This window comes from Pezoporus occidentalis, unplaced genomic scaffold (genome assembly GCF_034315485.1).
Source record: "Pezoporus occidentalis ecotype Australia unplaced genomic scaffold, CSIRO_AGI_Poc_V1 ctg20, whole genome shotgun sequence".
NCBI classification, from domain to species: domain Eukaryota; kingdom Metazoa; phylum Chordata; class Aves; order Psittaciformes; family Psittacidae; genus Pezoporus; species Pezoporus occidentalis.
Window position 1 is genome coordinate 2,418,562 of NW_026913856.1, and position 19,479 is coordinate 2,438,040.

The 19,479-nt window shown below is 40.0% G+C and overlaps 1 protein-coding gene across 3 annotated transcripts in view; it reads left to right on the forward strand.

Moving 5' to 3' along the window:
* The window catches only part of CDH8 (cadherin 8), a 162,238-nt gene that overhangs the window by 83,024 nt on the left and 59,735 nt on the right, over positions 1-19,479 (forward strand). For all 3 annotated transcript variants that reach the window (XR_009964736.1, XM_062618270.1, XM_062618271.1), the window contains 2 exons: positions 13,330-13,497; positions 17,315-17,502. Coding sequence is in view for 2 of the 3 variants with exons in the window: in XM_062618270.1 (XP_062474254.1) it covers positions 13,330-13,497; positions 17,315-17,502 (356 nt within the window). In the remaining variant the exon portion in view is untranslated. The remainder of the gene's footprint in view (positions 1-13,329; positions 13,498-17,314; positions 17,503-19,479) is intronic.

The following is a 19,479-nucleotide window of genomic DNA, read 5'->3' on the forward strand; positions in this document are numbered from 1 at the left end:
AATTTAACAGAAAGACACGCAGTACCATCTTCCCCATTCAATTTTTAAAAATGCTCATGTTACTAAAATATGTACATCTTTGGCCTCCCTCTTGCAAACACAAATGTGGCACAAAATCACTCAACATAAAATGCTGTAACTTAGTATTCAATTCCTCACTTCATTATTATTTCACTCTGGTTGATGTCTTTGATCTGAAATATATCTACATTGGAGTGTAGTTCAGACAGCTCCTTGAATTGACATTTTTTAAAAAACTGCAGCCAATTTTGCTAGAGATTGAAAATATATTTCTTGTCTTGCTAACTTAAAAATCCTAAGGCATTAGAACTAAATAAGAAATGCAAATATTTGATTATAATTTTCATTTTTATTTTCAAAACCATTATTTTTATGAAAGGTAAATTGAAAGTAGTGGATCGGTATTTCTGTATCCCATCATCAATTTTATTTTAATTTTCAAGAAAGTTAGTTATGCTCTATTAATTTTTTTATTTTTTTTTAATTACGGTATGGTTTTCCACAGATCTCCAAGTGAACCTTTTTTTATTGACTGCTAAAACGTCACTGAAGTCAGTGTGCTTTATGGGAATACAAAGAATGCATTTCAGGGCTCTCTGAAGAAATTATAAGATTGATTTTTCAGGAGTTTGGGCCCTAAATGACTGTTATATTTAATAAAAATCTCCACCAGGATTTTAGCACAGAAAGAAGATCAAAGCAATTACTTAGGTCTTCTAAAATGAAGAAAGGAAAGTTGACATAGCAGGAAGTCTTCATCAAAATGTGTGAGATGAATGAGATGCTTAAGAAAGGCTTTTCAAGGCCAGATTCTAATTTTGCATAGTGCTTCTTTGGTTTCGTTCCACATTCTCAATTATTATTATGTGTAGGTTTATGGCGTTATGATAAAAAGCTCCTTCATAAAATGGAGTGGAAAGCAAAAAGTGAAAAACAGATCCTTATTTCTATTGTTCCTTTTGCTTCTTTTCATCAGCTATAGCCTCTGACACATTGCTGCTTTTCCCCTGATCTTTTTCAGTGTGAGACAGTGTATATTCTTCCAAATAGGTATTTGAAAGTAGTCCACAGGGGTACATTTTAACCGATTCAAGTTGTGAGGCAGATTGTGCAAATTGCTCAGTGTGTGCATTTAGGACCACTGTAAAAGTAAATCCCATTCTACAGCTGTTTTATTTGCTATTGAGCAGTGTGACACCAATAGCTGCTTAGGAAAAGCAACTCAGCCAAAAAAAAGAAGAAAAAAACCCAAAAAAAGTAGTTACTTCCAGTACTACTATATTGGGTGTGTTTTCATTCTTTGAAGAAATAGATCACTTCTTGATTTCTGTACGTTTCAACCCACTTCCTGATGTTTCCAGCTTTAGATAGAGGGTCTACAGCCAAATTATGATGCAGGTATCTGTTCAGTGGTTGAACTACATGTCCATCAAATATTTTCGTAGGACTAAGGTTTGTGAAATATTTTAGAATAGAGAGAGTATTTTCATGAATAGAGAGAAAGCCTTATGTTACACAATATGGATGTAAGAGACCTCAAGTGAGAATACAGTTGAGTGCCCTTGCTTCAGAAAAGGATCAGGTTTAGCGTTTCTCATTTTCAAAAGATGTTTGTTTGATAGGTTCTTAAAAACTCTCAGTAATGGAAATACTACAAATTCTTCAAACAGCCTTCTGTCTGTACTTACCTTCTGTTTTAGAATGTGTTCCCTTAATGTTTAACTGAAATCTCTCTTGCTGCAATTTAAACCCATTTTGTGGTTTATATTTTAAGCTCATCATTTCTTCTCTTATCCCCAGTGGAAAAGGAGAGTAGCTTCCAGTAGTTTTTATGTATTTGGATGTAAAGTCTTTCCTCACGCTTCCCTAACTATACAAACCACTGTTTTTCAAAAGTGGACACACCATTCCAGGTGCAGCTTTACCAATATAAGTGAACTGGAAGGATTTTTCTACAGTCCTTCCATATGACATATTAGCTAATATACCAGGAAATGTTTGAGTGTTTTTATTCAGCAAAAAACTGTTGACTCATATTCAGCTCATTTTTGATTCCACAGTTGTTTCTGCCTTGTGAGTCATCTGCTCTGTTGTAATTGTGCAGTTAATTGTTTCACCCACACAAAATACTTTTATTTGCCACATTCAGTCACATCTTGGTTTTTTAGACCATCCAGTTAGGAAAAATTGCTTTGAACTCTAATCCTGTTCTTCCAGTACTTGCAATGGCTCCCAACGTTGTGTCATCTGAAAGACTTAATAAGTTCTTCATCTCTTCCATCATTCAAGAAATACCGAATGATGCTAGAAGCAGAACAAACCCTATGAACCACTTCATTCATCTATCCACTTTGACAGTAAGCCATTGATAACTTTTCTGAGTACAGTCTTCCAACAAGCATCTACCTGCCTTACATTAGTTTGCAGTAATTCTCATCCCTCAGTTTTAAACTACTCTCCTGTTTGGCACCTATCATTTTCATCCATCATAGCATGCTGAAAGTGATTATGTTTTTATTCTCAATTTGTTTCTGGGTTGAAGTAGAGCAGGTTGAATGTTCAGTGTGTTAATGCTCTGTGTGCTGGATGCGTATCAGTATTTGGTGAGCCTGAACTGTTTTCTAAAAACAGATTGAAAGTTTCAGGACGCCCTGTGAGCTCAGACTGAGAACTCATGAATAAAGCAAAAGAACAAATAAATATCCATTAAATTCTCTATTCTTAACACTATCAGTCTGTCTTTGTCTCAATCACATTACTTAGGTAAGGATGGAGCCTTTTTTCATTTATTAATTTGCTTTATTAGAGATATGCTTCTCTTTTGCTAACCTCCCTTCTATAGATGCTGAATATGGAATACTAGTGGTAACAATCAGCCTGTGTAATTTGAAAATATTTGATCTTTAAAAGCCTTCATCTCCTCTTACATTAATTAAAACAAAAAACTTCTTTTTAGCTTTTTATTGTGTTTGAAATTGCAACTTGGCTGCTCAAAATTTTAGCTTCTCTCAAATGGTTTATGAACTGAGAAAGTAGATAGGAATATATAAAATTATTGAAAGAACAGGTTGGTTAGTATTTTTATACAGAAAAGCATCCCAATTTTTTATGTCTTAAAAAGCAAGAAACTGTAATTCTGATTTAGGCACTTTTAAAGGTATTTAATCTTCTTGATATCTTTTAAACCATAGACACGGGCTAATAAACAAATTAAAATACATATCTAGGAAAAATCATCACTTAATTGAAATAATTAATTTGTCTCAGAAAAAAATGCAGAATACAAAATGTGGCATCTTATTCAAGTCATCTGTAGGCTAGACTTAACTATGTAAATTAGACTAAAAAAATAAATAAAGCAAACAAGGGAAACTCTGCCTAAAAATAATAATGGGAAAAAAAGTTATAGTAAGCTTAATACAAACCTCATTGAAATACAGTTTAATTGGTAGTTGGATCAGCTCTATTAGTGAAAAAAAATAATGTGGGCCAAATTCTGATACCTTAAGTTTGCACTGGCATCCTTTTTATGAGTCATCTTATCTATATTATTCACAGAATTATTCACAGAATGCATTATTATTCCTAAATAGTAAACCAGTCAGTCCAAACCAGTCACAACTGTCAAATGCTTTTAGAAATAAATATTATTTTCTCTCCTTACCAAACCTGCTATAGAGGGAATGGCCCTACACTTTCACTGAACGTATTTTGCACCTGTCACATCTGATAAATATTTATTATTACCTTCTGGGTTTTAGTGTTCCCCATTTTCATTAAAAAAAAGTTAACAGAAACATGCTTTTCAGTGTTCTGCAAAATAACTTATGTCCTCTCCTATAGACGGTATAGAGTAGTTAAATTACGTGAATGCTGTGTTTCAAGGTTGCTTCATAAACTGCTGTGAAGAAAGCTGCATGCAGGGGCTGCCCGTCCGTTTGCTTGGGAGCTGCTTTTAGGCTGAGGTTCTGCTGCCGGCCCCTGGCTGTGCTACATCTGCACCCAGGCTCATATATGGATTCTGACCCAGATCCAGACCCTCCGGCTGGGTTTCCTGCCCTGGCCTCATGCCTGCCTTGTGACTGGGTGATTGTCAGACCGTGGATCAGCTTGGCCACAGCCCCATCATTGCCCCTAGATCTGAATGAAACCCTGATTTGCCACTCTGCAGTGTGGCTCCTTGGTCACTGCTCCTGCCTTCCACATTTCCACACTCCTCTTCCAGCTCACCTGTATCTGCCTTGCCGTTAGCCTTGCTTTTCCTAATACCACTTACCCATGTTGGAATGCAAAATCACAGATTATACATCAAGTTCCTTGGGAACAAGAGATTGATCTGGCTTGGCAGTCCCAAGCATAAGATAAAGGTTTCATTTTTATCCAGAATTATATTTATTAAAAAAGTAAGAAAGCAAAACAAAATATTACATGGAAATAATTTACAAAAATGTAGGTTACAAGACTGTTACTGTGTTACTGTGTTACGTACATTGCATTTATTTGAATGCCTTACACTTACCCCCCTTGCTCTTAGCTTGGTCCTGTACTCAGCCAAGAAGAGACTTAATCAGATTCTTCGTATTACAATATTAAAGATCATCAGATTCTATAATTTACTAAAATGCGTCTCTATTTAGTGATAAAGACCAGGAACATTTATTTATTCACCATATATACATGAATAGATAATCTCAGCATTTCAGCCAGAGTGCCATTTCCAGGAAGCTTATTTAATAGAAACTATGCCATGTGAAGGAAAAAGTGCTATCTGAAGTCTCCACTGATAGGCTAGTCGCAACAGAGAAACCAAACCCAGCAGATTCACAGTATTGATTGACATCTAAAAATTCCTGACAATAGTTCAAAAAAGAATAGGTTAAAAAAAAATCCCAAGACAGCAGTGTGAAAGGTAATGAAATGTATGATCGGGCCCAGTAACAAGAATCTATGATCCAGGGTGTGAACTTGGCCACTCTGTTCAACATAAAATCTTAACAAATATACAGTACAGTATAGAATCCCTAACTTCTTTTTTCAATGGCTTGCAAAGACTCAGCAAGTTACTGTCAATGTCTGCCCATTAACCACGTCCTTCAGCTCTGTGAGTTCAGGCACATGAAAAGAGAACACTCTTCTTTATGCCTCATAAGAACCCTCAAGCACTATGGTCTAAAGGAACCACTGCAATGGTGGATTTCATTCCTCTCGGGCACTCTTACACTTCACTTAACCGCTAAGATAATTCAGTAACTCGAACTGTGTGCTCTCTTTTCACAGGCAAATGACTTTTTTCTTTTTTTAAAAAAGTATAATTCAGAAACAGGATTAAAAAAACCTGCTGTATTTCAATTTAGCATTTAGAGATGTTTCTCCTAGGCTTAGTGGGACTTCTTCAGTTGCTTATTATATTTTTATTATGGTGGACATTGCTAGACTGTGATGAACACTTTCAAATTTACCATTAAGCAATTAATACTGAACTTCCTATATCAAATATTGAGACTCTAATACCATGTTACAGGTGAAGAAGTTTTGAAAAGAAAAAAGAAAAGCTTATTATTTCTTCTGTTAGATGTTTGTGAAATCTATAGTTTTGGAAACCTAATAGGAGTTTGCAGTGGATCTGTCTTCCTATTTAATTGGGCTGCCCCTTGCAGATACCTTCCTGCTAGCCTACTGACATCTTGTATTTTGATACACTACAGATCTTTTTACTTCTCTAGTTTTAAAAACTCCTAACCTAATAGAATAGGTGGTAGCAGCTTACTGAGATTATTGTCCAAAAATGTGACACTCCCGGTGCAAGGATAGTAGAGTGACTACAGGATTTTGTAATACTGGTGACTGTGCTGAAAGACATACTGGAAGACATGCTGTCATTCTCCAGTAGAAGTTCAGGTGCTTGATTTAGGACTTAAAGGAGCAGCTGTAGCCTGCATGATATTGAAAAGCTGATTAAACAATGGTTTGGGGTATAAAATATTTGAAACAATCTGACAGAAATGGTTAACCATGTTTACAGAGTACATTTGCTGTGTGGTTTTCTTCTGTTTGTGAATTCTGTGGGGAAGCGATTGGATTTCTATGGTAGTGTCGTGGTTTAAACCCAGTCAGGTAACTTGTTCACTCACTCCCAATGAGTGGTGCTGAGCTGACAACAATCGAGGTCCGTCCCCCCCCCCCCCACCGGGGCTCTCCCCTTTCCCCGCTCCCGGAGGAATGGGGAGGAGGATCGAAAGAGTGCAACTCCTATGGGTCGAGACAAGAACAGTCCAGCAACCAATGTACAACACAAATCACCACCGCTACCACCAATGTACAACAATGATAAGGGAAAAAAACGAGGGAAGAGAGTACGATACCACCGGCCAAGAAAAAAACGAGCTCCACCCGGAAGCCCGTCTCCTTCCGGGTAACTCCCAGTTACCCCCCACCGCAGCCATGATGTGCTGTGGTATGGAATACCTCCCTGGCTAGCCCGGGTCAGGCGCCCCATCTCTGCTTCCTCACAGCTTCCCCTCCTCCCTGGCAGAGCATGAGCCTCACAAAGTCCTTGGTCAGGGTAAACATCACTTAGCAACAACTGAAAACATCGGCTTCACCAACACTGTTCTCAAACTGGAAGTCAAAACACAGCACTGCACCAGCTAACACAAAGGAAAAAACATGACTGCTACTGCTGAACCCAGGACTTTATCCACCCCTTATTCCATACCATTCACGTCGTGCTCAGATCCCACATTTTCAATACACCATCGCTCTCCCACATATATACATCCATATACATACAGACCAAGAGGAAAAGATCATTTTCTTAGTGCATGGACCAATCCCTATAATGCTGCCGAGTCCATTCGGTCCACGATGTTCAAAGTTCATTCTCTGTTGGGATGATGGCTGGAGGGAAGTCAGGGCCAGTCGCTGGTGACCTGGAGACATCTAGATGATGGGCTATAAAAGCATTACACAGAAGGCAACAGCATACAATTGAGTTCACTGGCTGTTTTCCCCTAAAATCAAATCCCCTTGAGGTATACATCGGACATACACATCTTCCCGCATTACCCACCAAGTATATCCAGGTCCCTGAGCCAAAGCAATCCCACGAGTGGGTTTGCCTTTACCTGAAGCAGGAATAACCCAGACTGTCTTCCCCAGCAAATTCTTCATATGCACCACGGGAACTTTGTCCCCCTCTACAATATGTAAAAGTTCTGACTGGGCTGGGCCAGCCCTGTTGGCAGATCCTCTGGTGTTGACCAACCAGGTGGCCTTTGGTAAGTGTGTATCCCAATGCTTGAAAGTTCCCCCACCCATTGCTCTCAGTGTAGTTTTTAACAGCCCATTGTACCGTTCGATTTTCCCAGAGGCTGGTGCATGGTAGGGGATGTGATATACCCATTCAATGCCATGCTCTTTGGCCCAAATATCTATAAGGTTATTCCGGAAATGAGTCCCATTGTCTGACTCAATTCTCTCTGGGGTGCCGTGTCGCCACAAAATCTGTTTCTCAAGGCCCAGGATAGTGTTCCGGGCAGTGGCCTGGGGCACAGCGTATGTTTCCAGCCACCCGGTGGTTGCTTCCACCATGGTAAGCACATGGCGCTTGCCTTGCCGGGTTGGTGGCAGTGTGATATAGTCAATCTGCCAGGCCTCCCCATATTTATACTTCAACCATCGTCCTCCATACCAAAGAGGCTTTAACCGCTTGGCTTGTTTAATTGCAGCACATGTTTCACACTCATGAATAACCTGGGCAATAGTGTCCATTGTTAAGTCCACCCCTCGATCACGGGCCCATCTATATGTTGCATCTCTGCCCTGATGGCCTCAAGTGTCATGGGCCCACCGGGCCAAAAATAATTCACCTTTATGTTGCCAATCTAAGTCCATCTGAGCCACTTCAATCTTAGACGCTTTATCCACTTGTTGGTTGTTCTGGTGCTCCTCAGTGGCCCGACTCTTGCGTACATGGGCATCTACATGACATACCTTCACCACCAGGTTCTGCACCCTGGCAGCAATATCTTTCCACAGTGCAGCAGCCCAGATGGGTTTACCTCTGCGTTGCCAGTTGCTCTGCTTCCATTGCTTCACCCACCCCCACAGGGCATTTGCCACCATCCATGAGTCAGTATAGAGATAAAGTACTGGCTACTTTTCTTGTTCAGCAATGTCCAGGGCCAGCTGGATGGCTTTCACCTCGGCAAATTGACTAGATTCACCCTCTCCGTCAGCAGTTTCTGCAACTTGTCGTCCAGGACTCCATACAGCTGCCTTCCATCTCCGATGCTTTCCCACAATACGGCAAGAGCCATCAGTAAACAAGGCATACTGCTTTTCACTTTCTGACAGTTTATTATATGGTGGGGCCTCTTCAGCGCTCACCACCTCCTCCTTTGGTGACATTCTAAAATCTTTGCCCTCTGGCCAGTCCATGATGACTTCTAGAATGCCTGGACGACTGAGATTTCCTATTCGAGTTCGTTGTGTAATTAGTGCAGCCCATTTACTCCATGTAGCATCAGTTGCATGATGTGTAGAGGAGACCCTGCCTTTGAACATCCAGCCCAGCACAGGCAACCGGGCTGCCAGGAGGAGCTGTGCTTCAGTGCCAATCACTTCCGAAGCAGCTCGAACCCCTTCATAGGCTGCCAGTATCTCTTTCTCAGTTGGGGTATAGCTGGCCTCAGATCCTTTATATCCCCGACTCCAAAAGCCGAGGGGTCGACCTCGAGTCTCCCCTGGAGCTTTCTGCCAGAGGCTCCAGGTAGGACCGTTCTCCCCAGCTGCAGTGTACAGTACATTTTTTACATCTGGTCCGGTGCGGACCGGTCCAAGGGCTACCGCATGAACTATCTCGCGTTTAATTTGCTCAAAGGCTTGTTGCTGCTCAGGGCCCCATTTAAAATCATTCTTCTTCCGGGTCACATGATAGAGAGGGCTTACAATCGAACTGTAATTTGGGATGTGTATTCTCCAGAACCCCACTGCACCCAAGAAAGCTTGCGTTTCTTTCTTATTAGTTGGTGGAGACATTGCTGTTATCTTGTTGATCACATCTGTGGGGATCTGTCTACGTCCATCTTGCCATTTCATTCCCAAAAATTGAATCTCCTGTGCAGGTCCCTTGACCTTACTCCGTTTTATGGCAAAACCGGCTTTCAGCAGGATTTGGATTATTTTCCTCCCTTTCTCAAAGACTTCTTCTGCTGTATCGCCCCACACAATAATGTCATCAATGTATTGCAGGTGTTCTGGAGCTTGCCCCTGTTCCAGTGCATTCTGGATCAGTCCATGGCAAATGGTAGGGCTGTGTTTCCACCCCTGGGTCAGTCGATTCCAAATGAACTGGACACCCCTCCAAGTAAAAGCAAACTGTGGCCTGCACTCTGCTGCCAAAGGGATTGAGAAAAATGCATTGGCAATATCAATCGTGGCATACCACTTGGCTGCCTTTGACTCTAGTTCATACTGAAGTTCTAGCATGTCCGGTACGGCAGCACTCAATGGTGGTGTGACTTCATTCAGGCCACGATAGTCTACTGTTAGTCTCCATTCTCCATTAGACTTTCACACTGGCCATATGGGGCTATTAAAGGGTGAGCGGGTCCTGCTGATCACCCCCTGACTCTCCAGTCTACGGATCAGCTGATGGATGGGAATCAGGGAGTCTCGGTTGGTGCGGTATTGCCGCCGGTGCACTGTTGTGGTCGCAATTGGCACTTGTTGTTCTTCAACTTTCAGCAACCCCACAGCAGAGGGATCTTCTGAGAGACCAGGCAAGGTGGACAGCTGCTCAATTTCCTCAGTCTCCAAAGCAGCAATACCAAAAGCCCACCGGTACCCTTTTGGGTCTTTGAAGTACCCTCTCTTGAGGTAGTCTATGCTGAGGATGCATGGAGCCTCTGGACCAGTCACAATAGGGTGCTTTTGCCATTCCCTCGCAGTCAGGCTGATTTCAGCCTCCAGCACAGTCAACTCTTGGGATCCTCCTGTTACTCCAGAAATACAGATGGGTTCCACCCCTTGACAGCTTGGTGGCATCAGGGTACACTGTGCACCGGTATCTACTAGAGCCTTATACTTCTGTGGGACTGATGTGCCAGGCCACCTGATCCACACAGTCCAGTAAATCCGATTGTCCCCTACCTCCACCTGGCTGGAGGCAGGGCCCCTCTAATGGTCGTCACAGCATTGGACACTTAAGTCGTGGTGAAAGGGATTATTCTTCGTTATCACAGGAGCTGGAGTAAAATCAGCTCTTCCATTCCATCTGGGAAACTGCTCACCAGATACTGAAGCCGTAGCTCTCATGGGACGATCAGTCTTGGCCCTTGCTCCCCTCTTCAGTTCACTCACCCGTTCCTCCAAAGCTGAAGTAGGTTTTCCATCCCACTTTGTCATGTCTTCTCCGTGATCCAGCAGGTAAAACCATAGGGTACCCCGTGGCATATACCTCCTGTATCTCCTCTCTTGAACAATAGGACGCCTTTTGTTAATAGCTGAGACGTGAGGAGCTGGATAAATCAGATAGATCGTCCCTCAATTGTTCGAGGTCCTGGGACAGTTTTTTCACAGCTGAGATGATGGAAGGGGTGAGATTGTCTTCGAACTCTCGGAGTTTATGAACCATTTCATCCACTGTTAGTGGTACTATGTCATTCCAGGTTACTGTTGCCAATGAATGGGCATATGATGACGGCGCATTCCGTGTAAGTTTTCGCCACATGGGTCGTGTACATTCAACTTCATCTGGATCTATAGGTGTATCCCCGTTATTCGGCTTGATGTGATAGATCACCTCTATGATGGCCGATTCCCTCAGAGACTGGATGCCTTTGTCTATAGTAGTCCCCTTGGCCGAACGACTCATAACATCGTCCTTGTACGGAAACCTTTCTTTCACAGCTGCCAAGAGCCGCCTCCAAAGGCTGAGGGACTTTTTCTCTCTTGCAATTGCTTTGTCAATTCCCCCTTCTCTAGCAAGTGATGCCAGCTGCTTGGCTTCTGTACCTTCTAGTTCGTGACCATCAGCCCCATTGTCCCAGCATCGGAGTAACCAGGTGATGATGTGCTCCCCTGGTTGACGGGTAAAATCTTTTCGCATATTCTGCAGCTCGGTTGAGGTCCGAGGTCGAGAAGTTACCTCTTCTTCTTCTTCTTCGTCATGTGATGATGACTCCTGATCAGATTCTGGACCGGGTGGTGAATTTATAGTTTCTTCATCTCGCTTCACCCTTTTTGCCTCCTTTTTGCTTGTTCTCTTGCGTACAGGGGCAACCGATATTGGTACAAATTGGTCCTCTGGTTTGGCTGCAGTGATTAACACTGTGGTTTGAGTAGCAACTGTACTTGTTGCTGGGGGTGGTGTAGCTGCTGTGCTTGGAGCTGGGGTAACCACGCTGTCTGTTGCAGTTGAAGTTTGAGCAGCTGCTGTACTTGCCACTGGGGTAGCTGTGCTGTTCATTGCAGCCAAAGTTTGAGTAGCGACTGTTGCTTTGCCCTCAGATCCGCCGACATTCTTTTCCTTTTGAAGGTGCTGGATAGTGTTGAACAAGGCCCTGTAAGCATAGGCCAAGCCCCAGCACGTTGCCATGATTTGTCCATCTCTGGTATGGCCAGCATGACCACACACCTCATTTAAGTGTTTTACTAATTCTTCTGGATTTTGCAGTTGTTCGGTAGTGAAATTCCAAAGTACTGGAGGGGCCCACTGATCTAGATACTTGCCCATACTATCCCACACACCCTGCCACTCATGGCTGTCCAGCCTCAGGGAAAAACTCTCGGTCCTCCTACATCGTCGTTTGACCCCAGACAAGACCCAAACCTGACTCTGCTTAACTCTTGAAATCAGTAGTGGGCAAAACACACTCTGTATGCGTGTTAGCATGGTGATTCCCATCACCATCAGCAAACAAGCCTCAACAGCATTAAAAGGCCATTCAAAAAATTCAAAACTCTCAAATGTAAATGGTCTGGGGGGACGACTGGGAGGGTAAAAGGATGTCTCCTTCACAGGTTGAGCACCTGAGAAGGAGAAAAAAGATGTGTAATTGCTAAGCACCTCCATCATATACCTCCCAATGTATAAAGGTGGTGACCGCACTGGGAACATAAGCCAGATCAGTTTCATGATCAATGATTCTATTGTATTACAAGTCATTACCATAAAGTACAATGGGACAAAAACCTTAGCCCAAGCCCCACACTTGAAAAACACTTAATACAGCAAATACCGGATGGACGTAAGATACGATATACTGAAACTGTGAGATCAAGAGGAACAACCTTGAGAGCCAATAAATCAGCATTGTGACGAGTGACTATCAATCCAGTCAGATCTGTTCTTATCTCAACCCCTCGTGCCCCACGTTGGGCGCCAAAAAGAACTGTCGTGATTTAAACCCAGTCAGGAAACTTGTTCACTCACTCCCAGTGAGTGGTGCTGAGCTGACAACAATCGAGGTCCGTCCCCCCCCCCCCCCCACCGGGGCTCTCCCCTTTCCCCACTCCCGGAGGAACGGGGAGGAGGATCGAAAGAGTGCAACTCCTATGGGTCGAGACAAGAACAGTCCAGCAACCAATGTACAACACAAATCACCACCGCTACCACCAATGTACAACAATGATAAGGGAAAATAATGAGGGAAGAGAATACGATACCACCGGCCAAGAAAAAAACGAGTTCCACCCAGAAGCCCGTCTCCTTCCGGGTAACTCCCAGTTACCCCCCACCGCAGCCATGACGTGCTGTGGTATGGAACACCTCCTTGGCTAGCCTGGGTCAGGCGCCCCATCTCTGCTTCCTCACAGCTTCCCCTCCTCCCTGGCAGAGCATGAGCCTCACAAAGTCCTTGGTCAGGGTAAACATCACTTAGCAACAACTGAAAACATCGGCTTCACCAACACTGTTCTCAGGCTGGAAGTCAAAACACAGCACTGCACCAGCTAACACAAAGGAAAAAACATGACTGCTACTGCTGAACCCAGGACAGGTAGGTAGGACAGAAACCAAAAAGTTTATCAAGAAAAAAATACAAATATTGATATGTATCACATAGATAATTAACTCGGGGTTTGGACCGCAATTTCATTGCACTTTAATTAAATCAAGGTAGGTGACCTCTAATATACATTTTTGAAAATCTCAAATTTTTCTTAATCCTTTGTACTACTAAGCGGTAACTTAACTGGACCTTTCATAGTTCAATTTTTATACCAACATTTACACACATCCATAAAAATATCTGCAAAACTGAATGTAGTTCTCTACCTGATATTTTTTTCCCCTCATTATTGTAGCTATCATTAAAACAGCATTACCCAACATGGACAGAGAAGCCAAAGAAGAATACTTTGTAGTCATCCAAGCAAAGGACATGGGAGGACATATGGGTGGACTGTCTGGAACTACAACAGTGACAATTAAACTCACTGATGTCAATGACAATCCGCCAAAGTTTGCACAAAGTAAGTGCTATTATGTGTATGTGTTCTACATAAGAAAATAATAGTGTTTCAGGGTTTGTTTGTTTTTTTTTATCAAGCTCTTAGTTTTATCATCATATTACCTGACTTTGTAATGTAATTTTAAGACATGTAGCTGCTACTAGAGAAAGATTAATAGTCTTCTGCCTTATTAAGAGCTTAGGAAAGAGGGATCAGTGCACAGAGCTCTTTGTCTTCCTTGTTACCCCTCTTACTTCCACACAAAAAGACTTGGGGGTCTTTTTTCATTTATTTATTTGTTTTCAGTGCAGTTATTTCTAAGTGTAGTTTTGGTTGCTGTTATATATGTTTCCATTTCATGCAAACAAGTGAAACCACCAGTAAAAGACATATAAAACCAATAAAAAAAGAAATAAAAGTTTGACTAATTAGGTAATAGTGAAGAAAACAAAGAAAATAAGTCTGAGTGCAGATAATTTATGATCTTTAATTCAAAATCCATATTTACTACTGTGGTTCCAATGTATATCTTGCTGAGTTAGGTTAAAATGATTTGGCATGCTGCTGAGATTCTCTACAAGAAATAGGCTACAGCCTATTTCAAGGATGAAGGCAAAAAGGAAAAAAGAAGAGGGAAGAGCATAATGACTGGATCAATTTTATTTGGAATAGGTGCCATATAATGCACTTTTAGAAACTTATCTTCTTATCCAGCTTCTGAAAAACTGAAGGTGTAAGGTATTAAGAGTCTGTTTGGGGCTGGACAATGTTCATATCCGGACTTTTTACCATTTTTACTTTATTAGAAGCATGTTTTTCTAAGAAGGGACAAATGCACAAAAAGTAAAACTAATTCTTTCCTGCGTATGTATGACCCGAAGTCCACTATTGCCCTTTTCTGAAGACACAAGGAATAAAATAGGTTTGTTCCCGTAATCAGCATGGGATAAATACTCTCCTATAGTCTTGAAAATGTACGTACAGATAAAAAGAGAATAAAAATATAAACAGGCAGAGGAAAAAGCTTATTTGCCAAAGATATTTTTATTACCTCATCTGAGAGTTTTTTTAGCAGATAATCATGTTTGCACAATAAAAGGTTTTCTCTCATAAAATAAGTGCATAAATTTTTACTTCAGATCACATTGCATTACTTGCACTTGTGTCGTAGTGTTTTCCAGCATATGATGACAATTTCCCTAATAGTGTAAACACTTATAGATGAGACTCCTGGCTGAACCATTCACCAGAATGCAGAGGGACATTTCTTTTATACCTGCAATGTACTGTAGCTCTAACTCAGTGATTATAGATCTACTTCTTCCAGCTTACCTGTCTTTTGTATTTGTATCAGCACTTTTCTGTCTCAAAAAAAGCCTTTGCCTGCCTGTATGAAAAAAGCTGATCCAAAAATCAGGAACGTAACTGGTACTAATTGGTACATTTGCTGGAGGTCTCAGCAGGAAGCACAGGGGTGAATGCATACAGAGAGGAAACTGTACTTTCCCTGTGCAGTTTATTCGTGTCTGTTCTCTTGTAATCTGGATACAGCGACACATTGGGTAAGAGGAGGAAGGCTGCATCACAGATCCCTGAAATATATTTTCCCTATGGAAAATGTAGATCAGTTTTCCTTCAACAAAGAGTGAGTTGCTGTCTTTGAAGTTGTTATAGCTGGTACCTTCCAGTGAAGAATTCATACTACCATCAATGAACAACCACCCTGTCTGTTACTGACAACTGACCATTAGGAGACCGTTAGAAAAAAAACAACACAACTTTATGTACTGTAACTTTGTATTATTGTGTATATATTGCATTTAGTGAGGGTGAGCCACAGTAAATATTGTAGCTGGATGTTATTACAAATTGTGCCATTTAGAACTAAGTATTCATAGCATGCTACTAGCATTACAGATTAGTCATGACTCTGGCCTTATACAAGAGCTGATCAAGTCTTGAACATTTTTTTACACTGTTGAAGCATGGGTTGCATTTGCCTGGAAAGGAAAATAAAAAAGGATCAAACTTACAATAAAGCCTAACCAGAATAAAATAGAAATTCATAAGATGTAGTACATGCTGCTTTCACAATAAATTGTAATGAACTCAGAAAGCAGTGTGTTTTATCGCTTGATTGTTTCCAGGCAGGACAGAAATGTATATTTATGGTTTGATTTCAAAGAGTGTTAGCCTCCTGGGTTTTAGAAATGAAAAAGATGAACTTTCACTACTTCTGTGATCTCTTTGAAATAAATTTAGAGGCATTTTATAAGTCACGGAAGTTTTAACCTGGCAGTTTACCATAGGAATGTACTGAGAAGATCTCTGCACTGCTGTGAAAACCAGGGGTTTTCAAAGATGTTTAATGTGGATTTTTGATCAACTCTGCACTATGACTTTTTGACAGGACAGTTTGTAATTCTTGAGAGCAATTTATGTAAAGGAGTGGGCTGCATCATAATAGACTTTTTTGCAATATTTTGTAAACTATCTCAATAAATCTGAGAGAAAAATATCAACTTAAATGTGCAATCAGCTGTCTCTGAAAATTCAACCCACAAAATGTGGATAGCAATAGAAATTATGAACACATAATGTAGTCTCCTGAGGCAGTTGATTGCTTTGGCTGGTCATTGTTTGTGGGCCATTATGAATGCTCTTGAGGAATTTTGATGATCTCCAAATAATCTCTAATAGTATAACCTAGAGACATTAAAGGAAAAATAAAATCACTTGGGGAGGAACTGTATGTACGGCTAATATATGTATTTGTGAATTCCTCACAGTTTACTTCTTATTTTCAACTGTTACTACTGCAGTCAGGCTACAAAGAGTTGAAGCAACAACTCCAGAACATTTTATTTTTAGAAAGCTGCAAGCTGCACATAACAGTAAAAACTGCACATTGTCTTAGAACTGTGAGGACAGTAAAGAACAAGTCCAGAACCCGTTGTCAAAACCTATTTTAATGGTGTCATCTGCTGCCCCTGAATTGCTTTTGACTATTTAACTACTAAATAGCGCTGCAGTTGATTAAATCAGATATAACTGTGTGAAATACCAAGAGGAAAAAAAAATAGGCTTTTCTTTTAATAATATGCTAACCTAAAATAATGTATTACAAGTTCTAAATAGTTTTTTGACACTTCTTAGGTCAGAAAGTTTGTAGCAAGTCTAAATATAAAGAAAAATACTGACAATTTGATTAGCTCTTTCTAGTGGATTTTATTCTAACCCTACAACCAAATAGTTAACACAATGATGGTTGCTATGAAAAGTTATTGTTTCCTTTAAAGCAAATATTCGGATTTTCCTTGAATGTTTTTTAGCTAGTTTCTTACCACAAAAGGGAGGTGAAATGAGTTAAGCAGACCAGACCAAATCAAATTAAAAGGGCAAAAAAAATTTTGAAGAACTGAGATTATATAAGACATCTTTAAAATATAAGAATGATTTTCTACAGAGCAAAAAACAAAGTTTCATAGTTGTATTCTAACTATGCACATAAAACCGTAACTTCTACAGAAAAAGCGTCTCTAATAGAGAGCATTGCATACTTTAATGTTGAAAGTAGCTTAATATTTATGTTTGCCAACACTATGTATCCATGCAAAGAAGAAGGATAGTGCTGTCATAAAAAGAACATTCACATACAGTAAACAGAATATTCCCATATAAGGAACACATTTTGCTGCTTTCAGTAAATAACTTATGTATATGTGGTTTGTATCAGTTGCACATCTCAAGATGCGTCAGGAATGTATAAACAAATGAAGAGCATGAAAGAGATACTGGAATCAGGAATAATATTTATTCTTTTTATCTTATTTCTAAGGTCTGTATCACTTCTCAGTAATGGAAGATGTTGCTGTTGGTGAACCAGTAGGAAGAGTGAAAGCAAATGACCTGGATATTGGAGACAATGCTAAATCATCCTATGATATTATTGAAGGAGATGGAATGGATGTATTTGAAATTACTACAGATGCCCAAACTCAGGATGGCATTATAAGAGTGAGAAAGGTAAATGGTATCTGTGTATAAAAAAAAAAGTTTATTGTACAAATAGCCAGACTTTACTGTGTGATAAGATGCTGGCTTTTCAAGGATTCTTTTATCTATAAGTCAAGTGTCAAGCCAGTGAAGTGGTAAAAAAGGTATGCATTAGCCATGTCCTTCAAAATTGCCATTTAGGTGACAAGTGGGGGGACATCCATAGAAGTATTTTTAGTGCTCAGAATTCATTAATCTTGCCTGGGCTTCCAGGTGGTCAAATTATGCAGGTTTTGCTACCTTAGTTCCAAAAGAATAATATCTGCTTTGTTGGTGATGTAAAATTCCATAAAATCTTGGCTGAGTATTAATCAAATATCTTTATGATTTGATTTGCTGAATTGTTTGGTCAAATACTTTTCAGAGACAAAAATAAGTCAGCATTTTATTTGAATTGCCTTATGTGTGAGAAGCTTAGTCTTCCACCTTTTCTTCTGTTGAATTCTCTTTTCTCGATGAATAGTGATTCCAGTGAACCTTATCAAGGAAATCAATACTGTTTCACATGAAAAGTGCCAAATTTGGACTCTAGAGAAGGCTACAATTCTGTTACCTATTCTATATTTGTACAGTTTTGATGTATGCATGGTGATAGGTGTTTGCATGTACAGAACAGAAGGAGCACACAATTATATACAGACATATGGGGGGAGACACCATATCTAGAACAAAACTTTGCTAGTAAAGTCAATGAACCATTTGCAGATTTAAATTTTCATTATTTTCTGGGGAAGAAGAGAGCTGATTCTCATGATTGAACAGATTCTCATCTGTTCCAAGAAAGGATATGAATATAACTTATAGCACTGGCATAGAAGGTTTCAAATATGTAGCACAGACCATTTGAAATGAATCTTCGTTTCTTAAAAAAAAAAAGAGAGACAAAAAAACAACAAGGAAAACAACAAAAATGAAAAAAAACCACCACACAACCCCAGAACATCAAAACATGACATTTCAGTGAAAAAAAAATTAATGAGTACAGATAATTAATACTCAACTTGTACCTGTTATTAAAGAGGTCAGGGGGAGTGTCTGCCTAAAGTTTGCATTTTATGTTTCTCACTGAGTAAGCCAGTGCTGTAGATGCATAATAAAGTGATGTATATTTCTCTAAAATTAGCTCTGTTTTCCTAAAGAGAAAATGATGATATACATTCCTGATCTTCTTTACTGTTATTTATTGGATTCTGTGGCCTCTTTGTAAACTAAGGCAATTAGCCTTTTGCCCCAGTTCCCTCAGCTTCATTTCATAACTGAGGCTCTAGCATAATGTTGTTTCATATATTCATTTTGACAGCAATAATAATTTTGGTTCTACTACAGTAGATGATGTATGGAGGGTACTGTTCCCCAACAGATTTTCTCCAGCAAAAATTCATGGGTTTTAGACAATGCAGAGTAAATTCTCAATATATTGTTCTGATTAAGCATGACTAATTGTATTGGGGTGCTGTCATTTCTTAAAACATATGAAAGGTAATTAAAAAAATGATGCAGGAGCTATGATTGGCAAATTGTGAATATGTTGATTTATGTATCACCGTTCATTATTGCAAAAGCTTACTAATTTAAGAGCTGCTAAAGTAGCAAGGTTTTCTTGTGTTTGCTAGCATTTGTGAGAAAGAGCAAATCCCATTAGAACTTGATTCATACCTGAAAAAAAAAAATCAACAAAATTTGAAAGTACACATATTGAAGGCTTTGACAGACTTCCTAAAGTTTCCTATTTATGCTCTTGCTGGTATTTGCATTGCAGATTCAGAGTTTCTATGTCCTTTTCTTTTTATCCCTGGGACATTGTAATGCAAATCTTAATACCTTTCCAATGCTTGGCAATTTGCATCTTTGAATTTTGAATCATTGTGAGACACAAGAGAATTACATAGTGAATATACTGATGTGCTTCAAGACACAAACTTGAATCTCCTATAATGAGAAATCCTA